Source organism: Dromiciops gliroides, chromosome 6 (genome assembly GCF_019393635.1).
Source record: "Dromiciops gliroides isolate mDroGli1 chromosome 6, mDroGli1.pri, whole genome shotgun sequence".
Taxonomy (NCBI): Eukaryota; Metazoa; Chordata; class Mammalia; order Microbiotheria; family Microbiotheriidae; genus Dromiciops; species Dromiciops gliroides.
The window spans coordinates 19,559,874-19,579,372 of NC_057866.1; the positions used below are offsets into that span (position 1 = coordinate 19,559,874).

The 19,499-nt window shown below is 33.7% G+C and overlaps 2 protein-coding genes across 2 annotated transcripts; both read left to right on the top strand.

Moving 5' to 3' along the window:
* The first annotated feature begins 708 nt into the window (after window positions 1-708).
* LOC122731886 (olfactory receptor 10AG1-like) lies at window positions 709-1,653 on the top strand. Its single transcript, XM_043972136.1, has one exon. It carries the CDS (start codon window positions 709-711, stop codon window positions 1,651-1,653), a length of 945 nt encoding a protein of 314 aa, XP_043828071.1.
* A 15,609-nt stretch (window positions 1,654-17,262) lies between these two features.
* LOC122731652 (olfactory receptor 10AG1-like) lies at window positions 17,263-18,201 on the top strand. The gene has a single exon (XM_043971905.1). The coding sequence runs from the start codon at window positions 17,263-17,265 to the stop codon at window positions 18,199-18,201; it is 939 nt and encodes a 312-aa protein (XP_043827840.1).
* Window positions 18,202-19,499: the final 1,298 nt, after the last annotated feature.

The following is a 19,499-nucleotide window of genomic DNA, read 5'->3' on the forward strand; positions in this document are numbered from 1 at the left end:
TCATATCCCACAACTTATTCAGCCATTCTCCAATTGATGGGCATCCTCTCAGTTTCCACTTCTTTGCCAGAACAAGAAAAATAACTGCTCTAAATATTTCCACACAAATAGCTTTTTTTTCTTTTCCTTGATTTTTTTTAGGGGGGATATAGATATAGAAATGGCATTGCTGGGTCAAAGCATATGCCTAATTTTATAGCCTTTTGAGCATAGTTCCAAATTATTTTTTAGAATAATTGAACCAGTTCACAACTCCACCAATTGTGCATTAGTGCATTGACAATAATAATAGAAATCTTTACAGAGCAATTTAAGCTAAGTGCTTTACATATGCTTTCTCATTTTTATCCTCAGAAAAATTCTAGAAGATGTTATTATTATCCACATTATAGTTATAAAGAAACTGAGACAAGTAGTAGTTAAGTGACTTGTCTATGATCACACAGCTAATAAGTGTTTTAATTCACTTCTTCCTGGCTCCGGTTCCAAAGATCCATCAACTATGCCATCAATATATATTCAATAATTAAATCAAAGAGAACTTAGGAAATCAAGTTTACAATTTAGGTAGTGAAATTTATTTAAAAACTATTTTAATCTAATCTTTTTTTTTTTTAAATTTTACAGAGGAGAAAGCCAAGCCCAGAACAAATGAAGTGAAATCCATCCCAAATTCATTAAGTTCAAGGTTGGACTACATAGGGAAAAATGGCAGAAGTAAATATGACATTTGCAATAGAATTCTTTCTCCTTGGGTTTTCTGACTTTCCTAACCTTCAAGAGTTTCTCTTTGTGATTTTCTTGGTAATTTACCTGAGTATCTTGATAGGAAATGGCCTCATCATAGTAATAACCAAGGTAGAACCAAGTCTCCAAACTCCCATGTATTTTTTCCTTGGAAACTTCTCCTTCTTGGAGATCTGTTACACATCTGTTACTCTTCCCAGAATTCTAACAGACCTTTGGACACAGAAAAAGAATATTTCATTTCTAGGCTGTGCTACACAGGTTTTCTTCATTCTTATTCTGGGAGTCACTGAATGCTTCCTTCTGTCTGTGATGGCATATGATCGTTTTGTAGCCATTTGTAAGCCACTTTACTATCCTCTCATCATGAATCACAGAATGTGTGTTGGCCTGGTTATTGGCTCCTGGATCATTGGGATCCCTATTCTGATAGGGCTCACATACCAGATTTTCTCTCTGTCATTCTGTGGTTCAAAAAAGCTTGAACATGTCTTCTGTGATATCCCACCATTACTGAAGCTGGCCTGTGGGGATATTTCAATGGAAGTGTACAGTATTTATGTTGATGCTGGAATATTTGGGATGTTTCCCTTTCTTTTCATATTTGGGTCATATACCAAAATCATTGCCACCATTCTGAAGTTGCCATCAGCCAATGGGAGATACAAAGCCTTTTTCACTTGTTCCTCCCACCTCATCGTTGTCACCTTATACTTTGGGTCTGCTTCTCTTTCATATTTGATGCCTAATTCTAGTCACTCATCTGCATCTGAAATAGTGTTGTCTCTTTTCTACACCATTGTGACCCCGATGTTTAACCCCCTTATATATAGTCTGAGGAACACGGATTTTATTATGGCAATGAGAAAATTATTACCTAAATATGTAGGGTTGATAAGTACATAGGTGAACTTAACACTCCTGATTACTTGTCTCCCTATCCCCATTCCTATAGAATATTCCTTCAGTTGTTCCTTTTTTTTCCTGCCAGCCTCTGAAATCATTATCACTCCTTTTTCATAATGCTAATCACTTAGGTCTACAACTCTGCATTACCAGTATAATGTTTTCTGTTTCAAAGGTTAAAAATATTCTGCTCTATTATTCTAAAGCCAATATGGTGTATTGTATTGAAATTTGGCCTCAAAAAAGCACCAGTGTTAAAAGACTGCCTCTGGTACCTACTGGGTAAGTGACTCTGAGAAATTCTCTTGAATTCTGATTTCCTAAAGAGATTAAGTGTTTTTGTTCATTTGTTTCTTTAAATAGATAGTTTTCAAGCTGTGTTTGTGGATGGCTGTTAAACACGGATTCATCCTGGGGAGTTACCTCTACCAAATTTGTGTATAACCATTTTTTCCCATTATCATGTAATAAATAAGCTTCAAATTTTGAATTTGAATGCAGGTTTTTCTGAGTTGACTCATTCTTTTAATTAATTGCCTCTTACTCATCAGGGGAATCTATTACAAATCTGTTTGAAATTCTATTTGCTTTTAATTTCAAATGTTCAAAAGACATAAAAAAGTTTTAGAAGTATTGGTTTTTTCATTGTCTATGGAAAATTGTAAAGTGTTTGAGTTATAAAATTTAATTAATAAATTTCAAGCTGTGCAAATGAAAGTAATGAATGAGCAAATAAATGGCTTTCATGCAAAATGACTTTTATTAATTTTACTATTATTTTATCATTAATTATAATTAATCATCATTATTAATTATCATTAATTAATCCTATTATTAAAATATTAAGAAGATGAGGAAGAAGGAATGGAAGAGGGAGGAAGAAGAGGAAGTACAAGAAGAAGGAGGAGGAAAATAATAACATGATGATCTTTGAAAATTAAAATTAGAAAAGATGTCAGGAGCAATGTAAAACTTCAGTGAACGGTTAACTCATTGAATGCCTAGGCTAGATTCAAAGAATAATCCATAATTCAACTAGTAACAATCAAACCTATGATTTGATGATAACTATATCACACTTAGAAACATGTTAGGGCAAAATGAGAAATAATGCAAATTTGCAAATATATACACATTTGCACACTTTTATTTTTTAAAATTCTTTTCATTTTTTTTTTCATTTTTTGGGTACACATTTAGAAACAAGAGGAAAGTAATATTGGAGAGTATTTGGATGGATATCAATGGAAAAAGTAAGAGAAAAGACTGTTTCAGCAAAGTATACTCTAGAACAGTTTTGTAGAAATGGGGGCCATTAAAAATATGTTAGGATCCCTGTGAGCCACATATTGACTTAGAAAATCATGTATTCACATCATCTAAGTTTTCTTTTATATTTATTTTGTTATTTCCTAATTATATTTTAATTTGGTTTGCCATCACTCAGAAGTGTTTTCAGGCTACACGAGATCCAAAGGCAGTGTGTTTCATACTGCTGCTATGGTATGGAAAGATCATAAAGAAAGAAGAATACAGAGAGTATGAAATAGATAACATGCCTGGCATTTTAACATGATATAGTAGTGATAAGTAATTTCAATATTCCAGTCATCTTCTGGATCTTTTTGTGTCATGAAAATTGCATTATATATATATATATTTGGTATTTCCTAATTTATAATTTTCTCAGCTTTTAGAATAAAAGATTATCAAGATGAAATGCAATACTAATAGAATTTTAGCTGTCATATTTGGGAATTTTTTTTTCTGAATTGAGATGATCTGTTTTATTTATGGATAGAGGATAAATGGTTGCTGAGCATGAAAATGAAAGGAACATTCTTTTAAAGTGATTATTTCTTGTTAGAGTTTGTAATAGAAAAAAATAATGAGATAACATGGAATAATTAGGTATATAATGTGAGATGTATCTTATGTATTAAGAAAGCAAAATCCATTTTTGTGTGTGGGGGGCAATGAGGGTTAAGTGACATTCCCAGGGTCACACAGCTAATATGTGTCAAGTGTCTGATGTCAGATTTGAACTCTGGTCCTACCAAATTCAGGGCCAAAGCTTTATCCACTGTGCGACCTACCTGCCACCTAAAATCCAAATTATTGAACGAAAAATACATGCAATATGTTGACATGGGGCTTAGGATAAAACAGAAGAAGTTTCTCCTGTAAGAAGCAAAACCAAAGATAATCAGACATATTGAGGAATCAAGGGACTAATACAATTTAGACTAACCAACAAGATACCAGGACAGACACATCTAAGAAGTAAGGGAGATAAAATTCTACAGCAGGAAAGTTAGTTAGGCATGGCCACTGACTTACAAGAACTAGGAGACAGAGATAACCCCAAAGGTCAGGACCATCATTTAAAAAACAAACAAACAAAAAAAAAACCCTTCCCTCCTCTCTCAGGAGAATGACAGGCATCCAGACTTTCCCCACCCCACCCCCAAAAGGAACTTTCCACTTTCAGGTGGAAACTCCATCTGTTCTCTATGAAAGGTTTTGTCTTCTTTCCTGGAAACAGAATGTTTCTGAGTCCTCCTCCCCCAGGGTGATGTCTTTGACTTACCCCTTGGTCACTTTCTCTAGCACCAAATAAAAGATCACTTTAATTCTCATTGTGCTGTGTGTAAGAGTGTAATTCTTTACTGAAGAATGCCTGAGGACCTCCACCTTTTCCTTCATGACAATATCATGTTATAAAATTTTACATTAAAATTATTTGAATATAAATGGAAAATGTTCAGCAACAAAGAATTATAAGATTTCAAAAGATTTAATATTGTTGAGAAGAAAAAATAAATAAGAATTCTGAAGAGTGATTATATGTAAAGAAAACTCAAGCATATTGAATTTTTCATAAGAAATGTACAAATTGTTAAATCAATTTTATGGGAAAATGGTGAATTATTAAATCGGGAAAGATGTTTTAAGAAGAATTTTACTTGTAATAGAACTCAGAATGTGCTGAATTTGATGAGAAATGATAAGGACACAATAGCTTTTAAAAAGTCATTCTTTGTTTTAGCTAATTAGGAGACATTAAGAGTAAGACAGTTATGGGTATTTGAGGTGGTTAATTTTTTTTTAAGTTATGCTCCATGGGTAGCTTGGTGGCACAGTGGATAAAGGAAGCACCCTGTATTCAGGAGGACCTGAGTTCAAATCTGGCCTCAGACACTTGACACTTACTAGCTGTCTGACCCTGGGCAAGTCACATAACCCTCATTGCCCCGCAAAAAATACAAAATAATTAAAAATAATAAATTATGCTCCAATTTTTATTCAGAGTTCATCAGTCCTCTCTCTGGAAGTGGATGACATTTTTTTTTATCACACATCCTTTGTAATATTATTGGATCATTGCTTTGATCAGAATACAGAATAGATGTTTTTTCTTTTTTTTTAAGAAACAGTATGGTTCAATTTGAATTCAGAATCCACAGATCTTTTTTTCTGGGTATGGAAAACATTTTCTATCATGAGTTCTTTGGAATTATCTTGAATAATTTCATTGCTGAGAAGAGCCAAGTCTATCACAATTGATAAGCACACAATGTTGCTATTACTCTATACAATGTTCTCCTGGTTCTGCTCACTTCACTCATCATCAGTCCACTTAAGTCTTTCTAAGCGTTTCTGAAATTATCATGCTCATCATTTCTTACAACACTATAGTGTTCCATTATATTCATATACCACAACTTGTTCAGCCATTCTCCAATTGATGGGCATTCCTTCAATTTCCAATTCCTTGCCACCACATAGAGAGCTGCTATAAATACTTTTGTACAAGTAGGTACTTTTCCCTTTTCTATGATATCTTTGGGATACAGACCTGGTAGTCGTATCACTGGGTCAAAGGTTATGCCCAGTCCCATAGCCCTTTGGGCATAGTTCCAAATTGCTCTCCAGATGGGTTGGATCAGTTCACAACTTGACCAACAATGCATTAGTGTCCCAATTATTCCACAGCTCCTCCAATATTTATTATTATTTTTGTCATATTATCCAATCTTATTGGTGTCAGGTGGTACCTAAGAGTTGTTTTAATTTGCAAAAAATAGCTAAGGCTTAACAGTTGGTCAACATTACAATATTACTTTCACTATGTACAATGTTCTCCTAGTTATACTCATATTACTTTGCTTCAGTTCATATGTCTCCCCAGATTTTTTTCTGAAACCATCCCCATCAATAATTATTATAGCACAATAGTATTTAATCTTAATCATATACCATGACTTGTTCAGTCATTCTCCAATAGATGGACATTTTGCCAGTTCCCAATTCTTTGTTACCACAAGCACTGCTGATATAATTTTTTTTGCCCAAATAGATTCTTCTCTGTTTTGTTTCTTTGAGATGTAGACCCAATAGTAGTATTGCTGGGTCAGAGTATGTATAGTTTTATAGTCCTTTAGACTTAATTCCAAATTGTTCTCCATAGTGATTTGAGCAGTTCACAAATCCAGCAACAATTCCTGAGAGACAATTAAAATTGACAACAGAGAAAAAAGCAATGCCAATGAATTTTCATTTTTCTTCTTTTGTTTTCTGCCAAGGAGAATGCCATTTGGTCTCAAAAGAATGGAGGAAAAATCATGAGTAAGAAGGTAATTGAAATTAGGAGACAGTAAGAAACCACTTAGTTGCCATTGGTGAATTTAAAGTATCATTCTAAAATAAAGTAATTCCTGATGTACAGAAAGAATGGACAGATGTTATTTCTAAACCACTATTTGAAATACTGTGAAAGATGTCATTGACAATGCCATTCATCTCCTTAGATCCATTATCCACTTATATCTAGTCTGCTCCCAATATTTACCACTTGTTTATTTCTTTCACAAATGAGCTACTTTTATGCAAAATTATTTACTTATCTAAATTTATTTATTTATCTTCTTAAGCAGGTAGTAAATATCAGAGCTAGTATTAAAAACTAAGACGACAGTAGACAACACAACTCCATTTGTTCTGGAAGATCTAATAGGAGGATTTCCTTTTAATGAGCCAGGGCTGGAAAGAGAGGTTATAGCGTTGTGGCTGGCTACAGGTCTTATAGCCTTCCATGGGTTTCTTGTAATTACTCTGTCTCCCCCACTTCCTGTTTCTCAAGGTAGACCCCTTCTGCACTCTGAGCATCCTCAAAATAAATGCAATGCAATTGGGGTGGGCTCCTGCCGTGCATCCAGGTGTGTCATTTTATAAATCCTGGTTCACTTCTCTTCCACTGGCAGAGTTTCTAGTGGAACTCTGTCATTGGTACAGTTTTTTAGCAGCCCAGCAGGCTGTCTGAGGTGCACAGCATCTCATGGTCATTTGCCCAATAACAGTTATAACTATTCTTCTTCCTACTGTCTTTTGACTTAGGGAGGCAGTTCCAGGGTATAAACGTCGCAGGACAGTCAACTTCACTCTTCCCCACGTATTCGCACAAACTTGTCCTCTTTTTCCTACATTTTCTCAGAAGGTCCCAGAATTACAGAGAGACTCTACTAGTTTGAATACTAGGCAATCAGGGATAGCATTTCTCAGAATTTCAATGGGGCCTCAGTGACTCCCCCTTCCCACACTTTGTTACAAACAGTTGCTAAATATTGCTCTTTCAAAAGATCTTGAAATGGGTCTAATTTTTTTCTGATTTTAAGTGTATGTGAAAAGCCTTTTATTTCATGTTACTGACTACTCCGGGGTCTTCTCTCTGCCACCTACATCTTTATACATTGACTGGAGCTTTATGAGTAGGGTAGAGGGAGGAAGGAGGTGTTAAGGTAAGGCTAACCTGGGGACCTGTGGACAGCCAACTTTCATTAGTCCAAACTAGCTCAATACAAATGCTTATCAATACTCCTTCCATCAAGTTGATTTCTACTTAATGGATGTATTTTTTGGGGGGATTTCTTTGTTGTTGTTTTATTTCTTTTTCTTCTTTTATTTGTTTAAGCAAAATGCATAATTTGAATTTAGAATTTTATTGATGAAGGCTTAAAATTTTGAGGCAAGACGTTGGGGATACAGAGGAAGAAAGGGGGTGGGGCACAAAGCCAAGGGATTGTGGGAAGCACCACTGGACATACCCCAAAGGTTTTCTCACTGTGAAAATTTTGGGTGAATGTTACCTGGCTTTCAGTTGGGGGAGGCAAAGGAAGGAACTATAGGTGTTATTTTTACTTTTGCTTTCCAAAGGGGCCTTAGAAACTCTGCAAATGAATAAGGCAGCTTTAATTCTGAATTTGTGTAAACATGCACTAGTTCATAAATTGTATCATCCTATCAAGTCCCCATAAAATCTAAAATAAAAAAAAAAAAACAACTGTGATTGTAAGTGTGTGTATGTATTGAGGATGTTTATTTAAAATGGTTGCCTTCTTACTGCCAATGTTTTTGTTTGTTTGTTTGTTTTGTTTTTTTGCGGGGCAATGGGGTTAAGTGACTTGCCCAGGGTCACACAGCTAGTAAGCGTCAAGTGTCTGTGGTCAGATTTGAACTCAGGTACTTCTGAATCCAGAGCCAGTACTTTATCCACTGCGCCACCTAGCTGCTCCCATTGCCAATATTTTTTGAAGGAGAGAATTCTGTGGTTAGTTGATACATAATACCTATTCCAGTCTCAATCCTTTCTTAATCATTTGTAGTCCTGATGATATCCTGTTCTGTCCTGTAACATTATGAAATAAAATCTTTCCAGTAAAAAACAAAAAACAGTGTTTGTGAGGATCAAATTATACAATTATAGGTAGTGAATTTTAAACCCTAACATGCTATACAAATTATTACTATTATTATAATCATTATTATAATTGTTATGTTTCGACCTTATCATTACAATATTTATTGGGTGTTTCAGAGCACCTACTCTTAGCGAAACTGAACTATTATTATTTCAAATTCTAAAATAGGAACCAATGTTTGGGATTCAGAATTAAAGTTTATCCTGGGAATACACTACCGCCATTCCAATCCTTTTTTTTTAGCCTTGATTTATTTTTATTTTTAAAAATTTTAATTATTTTCCTTAATTACATATAAATATAGTTTTTAAACATACTAAGTTCCATATTATCTCCTTTTCTCCCTTCCTCCCTTCCCTTTACTCTACATGAAAGCACAAGATATTTGATATAGATTTGTGGTAAAATAATGGAATTTGGCAGATGTCTAGGGGTCCCACCTGAATGACCTAGTACTGCTGGGAAACCAGCTAGAGATGATTGGATATGGGACACACCTGGCCTGCCCTGAGTGAGGTATGCTACTGATGTCAGCAGAGGTACCACTCTCTGATCCAGTTTGAACGACCTCCCTTTGCGGGGAGGGAAAGTAAAGGTAGAAAAAGGAATGCTTGCTGAGAGGGCTTCTGGGGAGTGGACTAGAGAGGGATTTTCCTGTCGGTTTGGCCTTTCCAGTCAGCTTTCCTGTGAGATTTTCCTGTTCATGCTGACTGTACAGCTGTCTCCTATTGAAGTTATGGACCCCAGGTGGTGATTTAATAAAATGAGTCCGGCTATTTGAACTGGAAGCAAGTTTGGGGATTGTATAAGCCTTTGCTAGAGTCAGGGAGATTATCCATCTTTCTTTTTCTCTATTCCCTTGTCCTTGACTTTTAATAAAACCTGATTTGTTTGTGGAAAAGAGGCTGTTGAGCTCCTTTCTAATTGGCCTGGGAGAAACAACTAAACAGGGCAGTTCAGAGGGGAGGAAGCTTTGGACGTAGAGGTCCCTCATTATTTTCTGAATGCCAATATTATGGTGAAACACCAAATTAACTCTCCCTGTATTAAATTTGGGCCCTACAGATTATACACATTCAGTCATCTGAAACATTTTCATATTAGCCATGTTGAAAAAGGAACCCAAGACTAAAACAAAAACAACAAAAACAGCATACTTAAAAACAAGAACGACAACCGCCTTTCTTTCTAGAAAGGTTGAGGTTGAGGTTGTGGTTGTTGTTTTTAATTATGCTTGAATCTGCATTGAGATTTCATTGGTTCTTTTTTCTTGGATGTAGATAGCATTTTTTCATCATAATTCCTCCAGAACTCTATTAAATCCTCGTGTTTCTAATAATAGCAGTCATTAACAGTTGGTCATCATCCTGATATTCCTGTGCTGTGTACAATGTTCTGGTTTTGTTCACTTCACTTTGGATCAGTTCATATAAATGTTCCCCGGTATTTCTGAAAACATCCTGCCCATCATTTCTTGTAGCAAGACAATATTCCATTACAATCAAATATCACAAGTTGTTTAGCTATAACACAATTACTAAAAAATCCCCTCGCCCCCATACGAATAGCCCAGAGTGTTGAGAGCATGGATAAAAGGAAATATTTGTAACTTTGCCCCAATTTATATTGTTTTGGAATCCTATTTTGGGGTTTTAGTTAAGTAAACTCTAATATTAACTCTCACAGGGAGCTCCTAGAAATCTTCCATACTTATTAAAAATGAGCAAACTAATTTCTAGTAGCTTTTATATTCCAAAATGATTTATAACTACTTAGGAACTACTTTGAGAAGAATTTGAAAATAATTATTTATTTTAAATTTTAAAGCAAAAAAGAGAAGAAATGAGAGTTATAATGGGGGCAGTTACTTGCCATCTGACCTATAAATAGTGCCAGAGACAAGACTGCATCCGTGATCCCATGAGCCTAAGCCTACTTTTCTATCTACTACCATGCTGCCTCATTAAATTATGTTGAGACCATTGGATGTGCACTTGGAGGATCTTACCATTCATTAAAAGTAAAAAGTGACCTAGTGGAGGAGTTGTCCCTAAAGATCAGGGTGGAGGAGGGGGCTATTTTATTTAAAGAATAATGAACTATTAGAACTCAAAGAAAGCAAAGTGTATGATTGGAAGGTGCGTTTCTGTTCCATGGGTTTAGTGGGGGCAGAGGCAGGGAGTTATATTGCCTTAATTAAAAGGATGCATCATGAATGAGCCTGCAGTCAGTGACTTGAATTTGAAGCCTGATTCTAACATAATGTGTATGTCCTTGAAAAGTCACAGACACTTGTTTTTCATTTTAGATTCATGCATAATTTCTGCGTCATCTGTAATTTCATATGGTATTTGTGTCAGATATAATTGTAGTAATAGCTTTAAAATGCACTAAGAGTTTTGGAATAAACTATCTCCAAAGAGTGTTTCTAATCTTAAAATGTGATACTATTGTGAATGATCACATGCTTATATAACTTTAATCATCTCCATCAAATATTTGATTGTGCTTTTCTTTTATCCAAGAAAAGTAAGTTTGCATTATTGTATTGTCTTACCTTTGTCTTCTTTTACTTGAAGGGTATAATTTTGTGTCTATGGTTTTCATTTGATTTTAGTTATTTTTGATATTGATGTGGTTGATTATGTCGATTGTTTTTTTTTTCTAATATTTAAACAGCCCTGAATTTCTTGTATATATCCCACATGGTTATAGTGAATTATCCTGGTGATACATTGCTATAATCTCTTTGCTAATATTATATTGAGAATTTTTATCAATAGTCAATAGGGGGATTGGTCTATACTTTTTTTCTCTGTTTTTGTTATTCCTCGTTCAAATATCAGCACCATATTTGTCTCATAAAAGTAATTTGGTAGGATCCCTTCTTCACCCATTTTTCCAAATAGCTTGTATAGTATTGGCATTAATTGTTCTTTAAATGTTTGGTAGAATTAAGTTGTAAATCCATCTAGCCCTGGAGATTTTTTTTTCTTTTCTTTTCTTTCTTTGTCTTTTCTTTTTTTTTTTTTTTTTCAGGGCAATGATGGTCAAGTGACTTGTCCAAGGTCACACAGCTAGTAAGTGTCAAGTGTCTAAGGCTGAACTTAAAATCAGGTCCTCATGAATCCAGGGCGAATGCTTTATCTACTCTGCTACCTAGCACACCCCTGGAGTTTATTTTTTTCTTAAGGAATTCATTGATAGCTTTTTTTAAAAATGGGATTATTTAAGGATTTTATTTTCTCCTCTGCTAATCTGGGAAAGTTATATTTTTAAAAATATTCATCCATTTAATTTAGATTGTCAAATTAATTGACATATACTTGGGCAAAAGAGCTCTCAATTATTGCTTTAATTTTCTCTTCATTGGTGGTGATTTCACTCTTTTAATTTTTCATTCTGATAATTTGGTTTTCTTTTTTCTTTCATTTAATCAAATTAGCCAAATGTTCACCTATTTTTATTGATTTTGTCATATAACCAGCTCTTAGTTTTATTTATTAATTCTACAGTGTGTTTTTTTCTACTTTCAATTTTATTAATCTCTCCTTTTATTTTCAGAATTTCTAATTTGGTATTTAATTGGGGATTTTTGATTTGCTCTTTTTCTAGCTTATTTTTTTTTGCACACCCAATTCATTGATCTCCTCTTTCTTTATTTTATTCATGTAGGTATTTAGAGATATAACATTTTCCATAAGAACTGTTTTGGCTGCATCCCATAAGTTTTGGTATGTTGTCTCATTGTTGTCATTTTCTTTGAAGAAATTGGTGATTGTTTCTATTATTTGTTGTTTGACCCACTCATTCTTTAGGATGAGATTGTTCCAATTAATATTCAGTCTATCTTTCCATGACCTTTTATTACACATAATTTTTATTGCATCATAATCTGAAAATGATGCATTTACTATATCTTTCTTTCTGCATTTGACTTTGAGGTATCTATGATTCTTAAGTTCCATAAGCCATAACAAAAATCTAATAGATTTTTTTTTTGTGGGGCAATGGGGGTTAAGTGACTTGCCCAGGGTCACACAGCTAGTAAGTGTCAAGTGTCCGAGGCCGGATTTGAACTCAGGTACTCCTGAATTCAGGGCTGATGCTTTATCCACTGCGCCACCTAGCTGCCCCTATGTAATAGATTTTTAAAAGACTCTCTTATTCACACAGCACTTGCAATTTTCAAATTTTCATTGTCATTGGACAAAATACCCCAATTTGGAAAATCATAAGAAAAGAAAAAAGCCTCTCAGTAAGACATGAAATTATCCTTTTAATACATAAAATAAAATAGAATAGGCCATATTTGATTATCATAATTTTTAAAAGCATAAATACTGAATAACAGATATAAAATGTAAAGGATATGCTAATCATTTGCACCTTGGAGGAAAAAAAAGTTTAAGGGAAAAGATACATGAAGTGAATGTGAAAGAACACACATTTATTTGGAAATAACAGACATATTTCACTTTTTCTACTAACTGAAAGAGAATATTGAAGCTATATGTTTTTGTTCTTGTTGTTCAGGCATTCAGTTGTGTCTGGCACTTTCTAAGCCCATTTGAGATTTTCTTGACAAACAAAAGGATGTGGTTTACCATTTCCTTCACCATCTCATTTAACAGGTATGGAAACTGAGGCAAATATTGTTAAGTGAATTGTCCAGAGTCATCTATCTAGGGAGTATCTGAGGCCAGATTTGAATTCAGTTATTTCTGACTCTAGGACCAGCTCTCTATTCACTGTGTTGCCTAGCTGCCTTAACCTTCTTTATTTCTTGAACTGTGTGAAGCAGAATCATAATCCATATCTGAATTGACAAAGCTCCTATGCCTTCACACACAAGCAGAAGTGGACTTCTGGAACTCTCATGTGTTGAATCTGTACCAACTGTCCACAAATACCAGGAAAATCTAGAGGATCTGTGTTTCTCAGATTCTCCAGGTAAATATGTTTCATATTGGTTTTCTTTTGCTTTTATTAAGCTCTGCCTAACCTGCCAGAGGATATCATGATGAAATAATGAAGCAAATCTCATTCTAGCATATCATCTACATTCTTAGCCCAACTGCCAATACAGACATTCCCTTGTAGATGTGTCTTGGTGAACTTATTTTATATACTCCCTTCTCTTACTATATATATTAAAATCAAAATAGGCCATGGTAGGCTGGGTGGACTACTTCAGATCAAGCCATGAAGAAACAAGACGACATAATGAACAATAGCTACAATAATACAAATGAACATCATACTAATCATGATCCTGATGATGAGTTGACGAAGTAATCCTGCATCCTCTAGGGAGGGGTAGAGATCTAGGACAATCTTTCTTTCATATTTATGTCACAATTGCTTTTTATCTTGTTATATTTAAGTGTTTCTCTATTATGAATGAAAATTAAGTGAATGAAGGCTAAATCTAGGAGTGACTATGATATATCACAATACCAATTTCACAACCACTGAAAAACACAGATAAAGAGATATATTGGTAGATAAATGAAAGATTTTTCTGACTTAGTACATAAGCACAATCAAACTCCATACCCTCCTAGAAGGGGATTATGCTTCCCTATCTCATAACTAAGATCATAATTTTTGTTTGTTTAGTTTTTGGCCAGGAAATGAAGGTTAAGTGACTTGCCCAGGGTCACACAGCTAGTAAGCGTCAAGTGTCTGAGGCAGGGTTTGAACTCAGGTTCTCCTGAATCTAGGGATGGTGCTTTATCCACTGCACCACCTAGCTGCCTCCAAGATCATAATTTTTAATGGAAATTAATGTGTGACTGCTCATTAATATCATCCTATTTTGTATTATTTATGTCATTGTGGATACCATACTGTTTACTTTTCATTCCATGGTCTTTGTTTATAAAAGTTTACCATGGTTGCCCATCTTCTACATCTCATCTTTCCTAAAAGGATGATAATAATTTTACATCCATATGTCATAATTTATCCAATCATTTTCCTGTTCCTTTTTTAAATACATCAAATAGTACTGCTATGGCTGGTTTAAGTTTGATGAAAATATTACTAATGTTCAATGTGTTATATGAAACAGAAATAATTTTTATCTTGTACATGTTAACTATTTAAGATATAATTACCTCAGAAAATAGATGCAAGTTTGACAAATAGAAAACACATCTAGAACATGGTCAGGGCATAGAATTCATGTGGGGAATTTTATTATTCAGATACACACTACACTTCTTTCTGCAAAAAGTAGTATAGCATAATTTTATGATTTGACTAGACAAAACCTTTATCCTCTTAAAGGTATTAAAAGTTAAAGTCAATATTATTCTTTACATATAGGAAATTATTTGGGGGGAGGAATTAATGGGGAAAAGATTATGATCATTCCACTTTAGATTCTGTGAAGAAGAAAATGGAAGCTGGTCATCTTGTGAGATATACCTCAAATTTCAGAATAAATTTCAGATGGTTCAGAGAAAAGATAATTGTAATGCTCAAAATAAAAGAAGAGAAGAGGAATGAGCCCAAAAATTCTTGGAAAACCTTTAGAAAGAAATTCAACAGCCTCAAATAAAAACTTCTGAAGAATGCATCATCATCATCATGTCTCTCTCTCTCTCCTCTCTCTGTGTTATTGTGTATTTTTCTAAAGAGCAGAATAGAACAGGGAGCTATTTTATTTAAAGAATTATCAAAGTTTAGAACTCAAAGAAGATAAAGTGCATTTTTATGTTCTTATTGCATGTAGTTATATAATTTTCTTGATGGTTAAGATAAATGTCTTCAAATATTTGAAGATTTATTACACAGAATATAAATAAACTTTGTTCTGCTTATTTCTGAAGAAAATTAAGAAGTCTGGAGTCAGAGACAGACACATAGATAGAAAGACAGAGACAGCCACTCCTTTAGGCTTAATATAAAGGAAAAAAAATCTTCTAATAAGAAACATAAATAAGTGGAACAACTAGTGGGTGGTATCAGGCTATTCTGAGACTACTTTAAGCAAATACTGGATAACCAATTTTGTAAATGTCATAGAGGGATGTTTTTTTTTTTTTTAAATCTATGGCTTAGATTAATCCAAGATGGGGCAGGGGTGACTGTGGAATTCTGGCTAATTTTGATAACAATATTTTAGTATAATTAGTTTCATTCATACATATTTTATTTTATCGCACTTGAATATGATAACATGCTTATAACTTTAACAATATTTCAAGTAGAATAAGTGACAGAGCACCGTTTGCTAATCCCTGGATTAATCTTGAAGTCATTTCCAAATTTACAGGTTTGTCATTCTGGAATGACTACACCGTTGGTTAAGAAATTTAATTACTTTTCTCATATAAGTGCATCTTATTTTTCAGAATGGTTAGAAAAATCTCTAGTTTCACCAATAGTAGGTTGATGTCCCTTTGTGTTCACATTCCTATCACTCTCCTATATGAGTTATTTTCTTTTAAAATCAATTTCAATAATTTGATGATTCTGAGATCAGAGCTCAGAACTACTTTAAGATATATTATTTATTGAAATGGGTATGTTTTTACATGGTCATTAATAGTCTGTTATTTTCCCGAAAACTCTTAATTATCCTTGACTACTAATCATGATTACTAATCATTTGAGGAAATATTTGTGTATGTATGTATATCTGTATATGTGAATGATATATTCACTTAAAGTAAGCATATACATATACATATATACATACATATACATGTACTCACATATACATATATATATGATGCATATATATATATAGAGAATGCATGACATGCATATAATGTGTACAAATGTATCCATATATGTGTATATAAGTATTTCTATTCATGTATATGTGTGTGTATATATATATATATATATATATAACAGAGAGATATACCCTATACACATATAGTTCTAAAAAAAAGACATATGTAGACATAGACACATACACCTATAGGAACAGATTCACAACATATGTCTATTCCAGACATTTAGTAGATATCAGCAAGATTTTATGAGGGACATTTTTGTAAAAGATTTTACATAAGTGGGAGTTTGCTTTGAGTTTAGGAGATCAGAGAAGACAATCAAGAGGACAGGCGAATGAGTTAGTCATAAAGTAAGATCACAATATGACAACAATAGTGGGGAAATTATTCATATAGGAAGAAAAATAAAATATGGTCATATCATAAGAAGTACGATGGTAATCCAAGTTTGGAATGAGTCATTAATTTTATTTTTCCTTCCTGTATCCTATAGAAATACAACATTTACTCACAAGTGATTTTATTGATTTAAAACTGAAATGTCATATATTGATGGTACCACCGTTATGTTTTGTTGGTTTTGTTTTATTCTATTAGATTTTTAACTGTTTTTTAGTATGTTGCATAGTTTGCTTTTAAGTCCAACTGTTTTATAATTCCAAAGTAATATATTTTAGCATGAAATAGTTTTATAAAATACAATGCCATCTAACTCGAGGAAAGGGACTTAGCATGTATAATATTAGAGAAGAGATATCACCATTATAAAATAGGGGAAAAAACCAACAGAATATTATCTATTTTCACTTCCAGATGCAACCTTAAAATATATAATATTAAATGGTTGAATGAAATGTTTGTGTGTGTGTGTGTGTGTGTGTGTAGGTGTCAGGTGAAAGGGGGAGAGAATATTGTCAGCAGTGAAACCCATTTTAGACTATAGAATAAATCGAAGGGAATATTATAAAATTAAATGCCATATCTAGAAGGTACCAAAAACATCGTCTCATCCCAGTCTTTGATTTTATAGGAGAGGAAACTGCCCTCCAGGGAGTACCCACAATTTGCCTGTACTTGATGCATTTTTGGTTCCATAGATGGAACGATCAGAAACGATAACCAGAGCAAACATGACTAATGTGGGAGACTTCATTTTTCTTGGCTTTTCTGACCAATCTGACTTTCAAGGATTCCTATTTGGTATTTTCTTAGTCATTTACATGAGTATTATAATAGGAAATGGTCTTATCATTTTGATGACAAAGTTTGATCCAGGTCTTCGAACTCCCATGTATTTTTTCCTTGGAAATTTTTCCTTCTTGGAAATCTGCTATACATCAGTGACTCTTCCCAGAATGCTGAAGGACTTTTGGACTCAGAACAAACATATTTCTCTACTGTCCTGTGCTGTTCAAATGTGTTTCTTTCTCATTCTTGGAGTCACTGAGTGCTTGCTTCTGGCCGTGATGTCATATGACCGCTATGTTGCGATTTGTAAGCCTTTATACTACCCTCTCATCATGAATCACAAAACATGTGTCCAGCTTGTTGTAGGTGCTTGGATCAGTGGAATGCCAATTCAGATAGGACAGGTATGCCAGGTATTTTCCCTGCCTTTCTGTGATTCTAACAGACTTGATCATGTTTTCTGTGACATTCCTCCACTACTGAAGCTGGCCTGTGGAGACACTTCTTTGAATGAAATTTTGGTTTATGCTGATGCTTTCTTGTTTGGTATGGTTCCTTTTCTTTTGATACTGAATTCCTACATCAGGATCATCACCACAATTATGAAGCTTCCGTCAACCATGGGGAGGTCCAAAGCCTTTTCTACATGTTCATCTCACCTCACTGTTGTTGGTTTATTCTTTATGTCTGCTTCTATTTCTTATTTTCAACCCAAGTCAAGCCAATCTACAGGAGCGGGAAAAGTACTTTCCCTTTTCTATACTATTGTGACTCCAATGTTTAATCCTGTGATTTACAGTCTAAGGAACAAGGATGTCATTATGGCGATGAGAAAATTATGGCCTTGATAAGTCATATTAGAAAACATTTTGACAAAATGATCGAGTTTTCTTTTTCATTTGTTTCAGGTCTTCTCTTCAACATTTAATGAAATATGGATTAATTGTTTCCTTCAAATAATCAAAAATCACTGAGAAAATCCTTTCTGTTCTCTGCATGCTGTCAACTGCAATTGCATCTTAAAGAGCAAAATCATGCTGTCATGGAAGTTTTAATTTTACAGGACTGTGTTTCCTCTTATTGAGAAATGGCAGTTTGTTATTTAAATTATCCAGCTTAAAATCTTTAAATAAACATAATTTGCAACAAATTGAGTCAAAGTATTTCTAATTCAAGACACTATGTTTCAAATATAATGCGGTTGCATTATTTAAACTCCATTTAGAATTTGAAGAATCTTTTTTTTTTTTTAAACACTAAATATAATCCATTTTCAACCGACCCCTGGACTGGAGTGCTAGAATTTATCATACTATATTCATTGTAACTTGGATATCTAATAATCCATTAATAAATTAACTTTAAAAGATGTAGTGGCCATTTTTTTACCCATAAAACTTGGACTAAGTTTTGGAAAAAAAATAAATGCTTGACTTCTTTGAAACCCTGACCTCAAGAGGCCAAGATGTAGTTTTGATTATTTGGTTTATTATATTTAACTAGAAGATACAATTGTTTCCATGTGCCTTAAAATAGTAAGAAAATTTACTTTTTAAACAATTCTGATGATTAGAAATAATTTTTAAAGCAGGAGTTTTGTCAATTACTATTGAAAATTGTCTATAAAATGTGAAATTTGAATTTTGTGATCATGCTGTGCAAGTCCCCAGAAATAAGAGGTAGGGAATGAGTACTCAATAAGACTGTTGTTAGCACAATATTTTTAAAACCTGCATAACAAAAATTCATATATGGTCAAGTTAGAAGGGCCTTATGACCCTTTCTTTTTCAATCTATACCTAAATATGAATCTCTTCTAAAACATTTTTGGAAAGTCTTCATCCCCCTGTTGCCCATAGGCCTCAAGAGATTATTACCTCATTGCCTCTAAGAATAGTCCATTGCAATTCTGAATAGCGTTTATAGTTAAGAAATTTTTCTTCTACCATCTGAAACCAGTCCTTTTGTGAATTTTACTCTTTGCTCATTGTTTTGCAACATGGCACAACATGTCTTATATTTATTTGATTTTTTCCACATAATGACACACAAAAGGCAAATAGATATCCTTTCTGACAGATATTTTCAAAGATGTACATTTTTGACAGCTTAAATTTATAAAGAATGAGCTTAAAGCTGTTTATGA